General features: G+C 38.7%; 3 protein-coding genes across 4 annotated transcripts in view; all 3 read left to right on the plus strand.

Moving 5' to 3' along the window:
• LOC111454298 (ATP-citrate synthase alpha chain protein 1-like) overlaps positions 1 to 2174 on the plus strand; it is a 4312-nt gene extending 2138 nt beyond the window's left edge. For both annotated transcript variants that reach the window (XM_023095730.1, XM_023095731.1), the window contains exons 7-13: positions 165 to 279; positions 375 to 456; positions 1024 to 1119; positions 1218 to 1319; positions 1468 to 1584; positions 1679 to 1795; positions 1893 to 2174. In XM_023095730.1, coding sequence (XP_022951498.1) covers positions 165 to 279; positions 375 to 456; positions 1024 to 1119; positions 1218 to 1319; positions 1468 to 1584; positions 1679 to 1795; positions 1893 to 1964 — 701 coding nt within the window. In that variant the 3' untranslated portion in view covers positions 1965 to 2174. The remainder of the gene's footprint in view (positions 1 to 164; positions 280 to 374; positions 457 to 1023; positions 1120 to 1217; positions 1320 to 1467; positions 1585 to 1678; positions 1796 to 1892) is intronic.
• A 1440-nt stretch (positions 2175 to 3614) lies between these two features.
• Positions 3615 to 7341, plus strand: LOC111454295 (protein NSP-INTERACTING KINASE 3-like). Its single transcript, XM_023095725.1, has 11 exons — positions 3615 to 4074; positions 4171 to 4303; positions 4389 to 4460; positions 4621 to 4764; positions 4851 to 4922; positions 5027 to 5086; positions 5179 to 5267; positions 5336 to 5479; positions 5646 to 5987; positions 6262 to 6653; positions 6875 to 7341. The coding sequence occupies exons 1-11, from the start codon at positions 3969 to 3971 to the stop codon at positions 7193 to 7195; spliced, it is 1875 nt and encodes a 624-aa protein (XP_022951493.1). The 5' UTR covers positions 3615 to 3968; the 3' UTR covers positions 7196 to 7341.
• Positions 7342 to 7384: 43 nt separating this feature from the next.
• LOC111454296 (protein trichome birefringence-like 2) overlaps positions 7385 to 7528 on the plus strand; it is a 5552-nt gene continuing 5408 nt past the window's right edge. The window contains exon 1 of the mRNA XM_023095727.1: positions 7385 to 7493. The gene's annotated coding sequence lies outside the window, so the exon portion shown is untranslated. The remainder of the gene's footprint in view (positions 7494 to 7528) is intronic.

Consider the following 7528-nt stretch of genomic DNA (forward strand, 5'->3'; position numbering starts at 1 on the left):
TTAGGATTTTTTTTTTTTTTTTTTTTTTGTCTTGTTATCATGTTGAATTATGACTAGAGTCCAGAAGTCCAGACCTAAAAGTTTATGCAGTTAGGTTAGAGTAGATTTAATTCCGTAGTTGATTTTCTACCTCATATAGTTGATACCAATTTCATGTGAAACAGATCTGGACTTTACTTTCTTGGAAATGAATCCTTTTGCCATTGTTGATGGGAAGCCCTATCCTCTGGATATGAGAGGTGAACTCGATGATACTGCTGCTTTCAAGAACTTCAAGAAGTATGACTGACACTCTTGGTTATAATTAAATTTCATCCATTGTTTGTGCATCAAGTACTTGCCTAATATTTTTTTTAATGTTTTTGACCTTGTAGGTGGGGAGGTATTGAATTTCCAATGCCATTTGGTAGGGTTATGAGTCCTACTGAAAGCTTTATCCATGGCCTAGATGAAAAGGTAGTACACCTATCTGTTAATATTTCTCCATATTTCTAAATGTTCTCCTTCAACAATTCCTCCCCTAGACGACTATATTCATTTGTTCTGGAAGTTCATTGAAGATGTTTCTTTGTATTTGGAAATCTTTTATTGGGTGAAGGGGTAATGATATTTGGGCATTTTCAGTTTTGTTATTACCAGTTGTCAGTATATGTTCTTATTATAGTTCAAGTCTTCAGGACTTGCAAGCACTAAGTATGACGGCTTGAATATTTTTGCACGTTTGGAATACATATTGAGCCTGATTTTCTTATTCTTGTATGTGAGTCTGTATTCTACTTTAGTTGTTTTATAAAGCATGTGCAAAATAAGCTTTTCGCTTATTGTGCTTTTTTAAGGTTTGTATGCCCTCGCAAGTTTGGTACTCCAATGCTTATGTGAGCAGGTTAAACTAATTTCATTTCATTAATCACTGAGTTTTCTGAAATACCATTTCAGTTTACTTCATACGATGAATCTAATCTATTTGGGGAATTTTTTGTTCTAAACTAACTGAAGCAACTGTTTTTATTTTCTTCTATGTAGACAAGTGCGTCTTTGAAATTCACAGTTTTGAACCCCAAGGGACGAATTTGGACCATGGTGGCTGGGGGTGGTGCAAGTGTCATTTATGCTGACACGGTGTGCTTCTGTTTGTCCACTCCAATACTTGACTGTCGAGTTTCATCTTTCAATTTTGTTGTTTTGGTTTATTGATAGAAGTTCTCTTTTTTCTATAGGTTGGAGATCTTGGTTATGCCTCTGAGCTTGGAAACTATGCAGAATATAGCGGAGCACCTAATGAGGAGGAGGTGTTGCAGTATGCCAGAGTTGTTATTGATGTAAGCATTGTTCCAAGTTAATCATGCATAAATCAATTACCATGTTGAATTGCAATGTTGAGTGTGTGGACATGCTTGAATTTTAATTTAACGTCTGCTTCTGTATATCGAATGAAGAAGTTGAGGCTTTCACTTTTGTTTTCTGCAGTGCGCGACTGCAGACCCCGATGGTCAAAAGAGAGCACTTGTGATTGGAGGTGGGATAGCAAACTTTACTGATGTTGCTGCTACATTTAATGGCATAATTCGGGCGTTGAAGGAAAAGGTGAGGCAACCCCTGTTCTGGTTTAGGGAACTCATTTTCTCGGTTCATTGGGTATACTAATGATTGGTATTTACATAACGTTCTTATGATTCAGGAATCAAGGCTGAAAGCGGCTAGGATGAACATTTATGTGAGGAGAGGTGGCCCCAACTACCAGAGAGGTCTTGCCAAGATGCGGACACTGGGGGAAGAACTTGGAGTTCCAATTGAGGTAATGTTGAGGATTAAATTATAATATAAGCAAGTTCATAGTGTTAAAAGATCTGCATAAAAGCTGGTATTGAGAAACCTTGGTTTCTAATATATAGGTTTATGGGCCAGAGGCAACCATGACTGGTATATGCAAGCAGGCAATTGAGTGCATAACGGCAGCTGCATAAGTCAGTTTCAGGATACACCATCCGCGTCGAGCTTGTCTGCCATAGAAATCTCTTTATATTATTATCAATTTGTAGTTTTCTTTGCCTTGAACCAATTTGTGGTGATAGTTCCTTCAGATTTTTAATAAAACAATTTGTGAGCAGAAACTTTTGAGTGGATAAGGGTGAATGTAACGGTCAGCAATTAATTTGAATTGTTTTTGGATGTTGGATATTCTAATATATTTATATTTAAACCTATCCTCATGCATGTAATTAATAGGGTTAATTAAGATTAGTATTCATTTATTAAACAGAAAAAAATAGGTAGGTGGTTTGGAAGTTGGGCTTTTGTTGATGAACAAGCCCGGGCCGGCCAAACTAAGTTTCCCAGTTGTAGTACCCAATACAGTAGTTACAGTATGGGGAGCCCCTGTTGCAAAAAACACATGAAACCGAGCAAAGCAAAAGGGAGAGGGAAAGGGAAAGGCGCAAGGATGCGGCGCAGAAGATCATTGGGTGGGGCGCATCAATGTTGGAAGATGGTGGACCAATGATGAAGAAACAAAAAAAGAAAAGTGATAATAATATTGATAAGGAGAAAGAGGAACAAAAGTGGTAACTCATCAAAAGCTTTCCCCTCAACTCGACAATCATTGCATTGCATAATACATAAGAACCAACTATTCAGTGCTTCTATTATCTTTATTTATTCCACTTCCCCCTCTAAGTAATAATAATTACATATCCATTCATAATTAAAAAAAATTTATATAAATTTTAGAATTGATAATTTGGATGAAAGCGGAAGCGGTAAACTCAAAAAAAAAAAAAAAAAAATAAAAACCTGGAGGTGCAGCGCTTATAAGCATATTATTCCGCGGAATTGTGATTTTCCCAAAGCAGCCCAGACTGAAGCGCGCCGGACTTGGTGTTACGACTCTCTCGGGTAAACAAATTCGGAATTTTGTTTTTTTTTTATTTATAATTATTAGTATTAAATATGTAAAGTAGATGAAGTTTTTATGAAACAGGTGAGCATATTCAATTTTCCCAATGCGACAAAAATACCACATGCTTCGGGATTCTATATCACATTTAAATACCTCACGCTTACAAATTTACTTAATATAAAATATGATTTGTTTTTGGTTTACAACCTAATTTTACAAATTTATTTAACATCACGTGCTCATTACATTATGCCGCCATACAGACAGAAGATATTCAAAATGGTAGAATCATTTGCCAAATTGCATTTTGATTATATAACTAAACTCAGTGCAAGAATTTTATTATTATTATTCTTTTTTTTTTTACAGTTGATAAGAGAAGCCCGTGAGCACAGACCCCACCACAGAGTAAGGTAAGGTAACAAATGGTTTTTTCTTTTTTTTTTATACACATAGAAATAAAAAAATAAAAAAATAAAAAGATAAGAAGGTGGAAGGAGACAAAGGCATGGGTGAGGGCAATGTCATGTTAGTAGCTACCCCATTCCATTCCCTCTCTACAGGCCCTGTCGATAGCTGTAGTGTGGGCCCTCTCCCAATATATTCCCCCTTTTAACTCTTTTAACTTTCTCCACAAAAATAAAAGAAAAAAGAGCGTATTCCCCCTTTTAACTCTTTTAACTTTCTCCACAAAAATAAAAGAAAAAAGAGCGTAATACTTCGGAAGTTGGAGAGGAAAGAGAAGGGGCAGGGGAAAGGGAGCACGTGAAGTGGCAAAGGCCAGAGGCAGAGCCGCAGAGAGAGCCGCAGAGACACTCACATTCTTCCTTCTTCCTCTTTCTTTCTGATGAATCCCCCAATCCACCATATCCCTTCCCTTCTTTCCCCTCTAACCCTCAAACCCAATCCACTGTTTGCTTTCCTTCTTCCTTCCTGCGGACCCTCAACTCTACTCAACCTCATCATCATGCTTCTTCAATCCCTTCCCCATTCTCCCCTCTCAGATCTCTCTGGAGATTGCCTTCTCTGCTAACCCTTCATCCATGGTACCAGATGGACTGAATTTTTAGTTATGGAACTGGAACTCTGTTTCTTCTTATGCCATGCCGTTTTTACTGTTTTTCCACTCCTCCATCTTGCTTCTGCTACCCTCTCTCCTTCTGGTGTCAACTACGAAGGTTTCTCCCTTCCTTCCTTCCTCCATTTTCTTTCTTCATTCTACTCTTTTCTATTTCCGAATTCTAATTTCTCATTCTTCTCTTATTCTTTTACAGTCGTGGCTTTGATGGCCATCAAAAATGATTTGATAGACCCCCACAATGTTTTGGAGAATTGGGACTCTAATTCAGTGGATCCTTGTAGCTGGAGAATGGTTACATGTTCTCCAGATGGATACGTTTCTGTTCTGTAACTATTCTTAATCCCTTATCTCCTTCTTCCTCAAACTTCAATTTACTAATTTCGGATTGTTTCTTTTCAATTTTATCAACAGGGGGCTACCCAGCCAGAGTTTGTCAGGACTCTTATCCCCGGGGATTGGAAACCTCTCTAAGTTAGAATCAGTGTAAGCCTCTCCATTCTTCTTACAATCCTCCTGCTTTATGCTCTTTGATTACTCACTTCCAGCATTTCTCCTTTCTAATCTTGGTTGAAGTTCTACAATACTTCCCCTATAGTATCTATCTAATCAGAATAATTCCCTGTGCTATCACAAATACATGTAGGCTGCTTCAGAACAATGACATTTCGGGGCCAATTCCTGCATCCATTGGAAAGTTAGAGAACCTCCACACTCTTGATCTCTCCAATAATGTATTTAGTGGCCAAATACCCAGTTCCCTTGGGGACTTAAACAAGCTCAACTATTTGTAAGTTTTGTAAGCTTTATCTTTCTATGCGTTCAGGATTCATTCTGACCTTTGTCAACTGCACATTACTTTTTTGAGCAAGGCAGGCGACTAAATAACAACAGCCTAACTGGACCTTGTCCTGACTCTCTATCCAAAGTTGAAGGTCTCACACTCGTGTATGCTCACTCTTACCTCTATATACCACTTTTCTATTCGTGGACAAATCCCATTCATACAATTAGGAAGAAATATATTCTCAAGCTTTTAGTTGAACTTATAGGGACCTTTCATACAACAACTTGAGTGGCTCCTTGCCCAAAATATCAGCAAGAACATTCAAGTGAGTCATTTTCTTACTCGTATTTACAAATACATGCCATCTTAATTGAATTAAAGAATCCCAAAAGCCTTATCTACTGTTTCTTTATTCAGAATTGTTGGTAACCCTCTGATCTGTGGTCCAAACAACTGTTCTTCCATCTTTCCGGAGCCGTTTTTGTTTGCCCCAGATGCTCTAGAAGGTATAATTCTTTTGTTTTGATTTGTTGCGTAACGTAGGTTTTTGATTGCTTGGGGTATTTCTTCTCAGGAAATTTGGGATTTGGTAAGAGCCACCGCAAGGCAATTGCTTTTGGGGCAAGTTTTAGTGCTGCTTTTATTGTATTAGTCCTTATTGGACTACTTGTCTGGTGGAGATACAGACACAACCAGCAGATTTTCTTTGATGTAAATGGTAAGTTTTGTCTATCTACTCTTTCCCCTTGCTCATTCATGGGATTTTGCTTTGTGAGGGATTAAGTAATATATTATTCAGTAGGAAGGAGTTTTATGATCTTGTATGCTTCTCGTGTAATACGTTTGACAAGTGTTATTGGACTAATATAACATTAATGGAACAGATCAATATGACCCAGAGGTACGTTTGGGTCATTTGAGAAGGTACACATTCAAGGAACTTCGGGCAGCAACTGATCATTTCAACTCAAAGAATATCTTGGGAAGAGGTGGGTTTGGAATTGTGTACAAGGGATGCTTAAATGATGGGACTCTGGTAGCGGTTAAAAGGTTGAAGGATTATAACACCGCTGGTGGGGAGATTCAATTTCAGACTGAAGTTGAGATGATAAGTTTAGCTGTGCACCGAAATCTTCTCAGGCTTTTTGGCTTCTGTTCTACTGAGAGTGAAAGACTTCTGGTTTACCCTTTCATGCCCAATGGAAGCGTTGGATCTCGTCTAAGAGGTATTTTGATTGCAAACATATTAGTACCCTATGCACGTTAATAGTGTGCGATGGTCATCCTAATTGAGTATTGTTTTTAGTTTTTTAATTTAGCATGAAGTGTTGCCTATCAAATGCATCTGGTTTAACAAAACAAGATATTAAATGTTCATTTGGTTCCATATTACTTGAGACTGTTTACTTGGATTTTTAATGCATGCTAGTTTCATAGTAATACCAACTAGTAAACGATAAGTGTGAGGCGTGTCATAATTCTCAATCCTTTGTTTATCAGATCATATCCATGGGCAGCCGGCTCTAGATTGGGCAATGAGAAAGAGAATAGCCTTGGGCACAGCTAGAGGATTGGTGTACTTGCACGAGCAGTGTGACCCTAAAATCATCCATCGTGATGTAAAAGCTGCCAACATTCTCCTTGACGAAGATTTCGAGGCCGTAGTTGGAGACTTTGGGTTGGCCAAACTTCTGGATCACAGAGATTCTCATGTGACTACAGCAGTGCGTGGCACGGTTGGCCATATTGCTCCAGAGTACTTATCAACAGGACAATCATCAGAAAAGACTGATGTTTTTGGGTTTGGAATATTGCTTTTGGAATTAATTACTGGTCAAAAGGCTCTGGATTTTGGTCGAGGAGCAAACCAGAAAGGCGTGATGCTCGATTGGGTAATGACTTCTCTAGCATGTCCTGGTTATTATAATATGCTGATACTAGATCAACGAGTTCAAGGGAAATGTGTGTAGACAATTCATTCCTCCATTTCAATGGATTAATATATATATATATATATATTAGTACTAGAAAGTTTCATGTTTGGATTGAACAAGCCATATTTTGGTGGTGGAGAATTCACTTGTTGCTTATTGTTTTTCTTCGAAAAATGCAGGTGAAGAAGTTGCACGAGGAAGGAAAGGTGAATGTGATGGTGGATAAGGATCTAAGAGGTAAGTTCGACAGAGTTGAGTTGGAGGAAATGGTCCAGGTGGCCCTGTTATGCACTCAATTCAATCCTTCTCACCGACCCAAAATGTCTGAAGTATTAAAAATGTTGGAAGGCGATGGGTTAGCTGAGAAATGGGAAGCGTCGCAGCACATAGATGCGCCAAGATACCAGCGAGCGTGCGAGAATCCCCCTCAACGGTACTCAGACTATATAGAAGAATCTTCTCTGATTGTAGAAGCGATGGAGCTTTCAGGCCCCAGATGACAGCCTTCATTTCCTTTCTTGTGTAATTCGGTGTTGCGTAGAAAAAATGTGATGGGTTGGCGTTGATAGTGTTGGTGTGTAATTCTTGTGTAAAAAGAAAACAAGAGGAGGAAGAGTAATGCATGGTGTTTGGTTTTTTGAATGTAGATGAGATCTGAGGAGGTTCTGGGATAGCAGTTCTTCGCTGTACACGTTTCCCTCGTTTCCGTTTTGGAAACCGTTCGAAAATAGAAACCAACACCCTCAACCTTAACAACTCCACTTTTGTCTCCACCATTAGTTTTTTCACTCCATAAAAGCCCCCCCCCCCCCCCCCCCCCCCCCCCCCCCCCA

The sequence above is a fragment of the Cucurbita moschata genome, unplaced genomic scaffold (assembly GCF_002738365.1).
Source record: "Cucurbita moschata cultivar Rifu unplaced genomic scaffold, Cmos_1.0 Cmo_Scf00016, whole genome shotgun sequence".
Taxonomy (NCBI): Eukaryota; Viridiplantae; Streptophyta; class Magnoliopsida; order Cucurbitales; family Cucurbitaceae; genus Cucurbita; species Cucurbita moschata.

Bases quoted from the DNA above. Each gene is read 5' to 3' on its own strand.
- LOC111454295 (XM_023095725.1), top strand. From the start codon at position 3,969: ATGGAACTGGAACTCTGTTTCTTCTTATGCCATGCCGTTTTTACTGTT. The intron at 4,075-4,170 runs GTTTCTCCCTTC...ATTCTTTTACAG, and splicing joins TTCTGGTGTCAACTACGAAG to TCGTGGCTTTGATGGCCATC. The intron at 5,087-5,178 runs GTGAGTCATTTT...TTCTTTATTCAG, and splicing joins ATATCAGCAAGAACATTCAA to AATTGTTGGTAACCCTCTGA.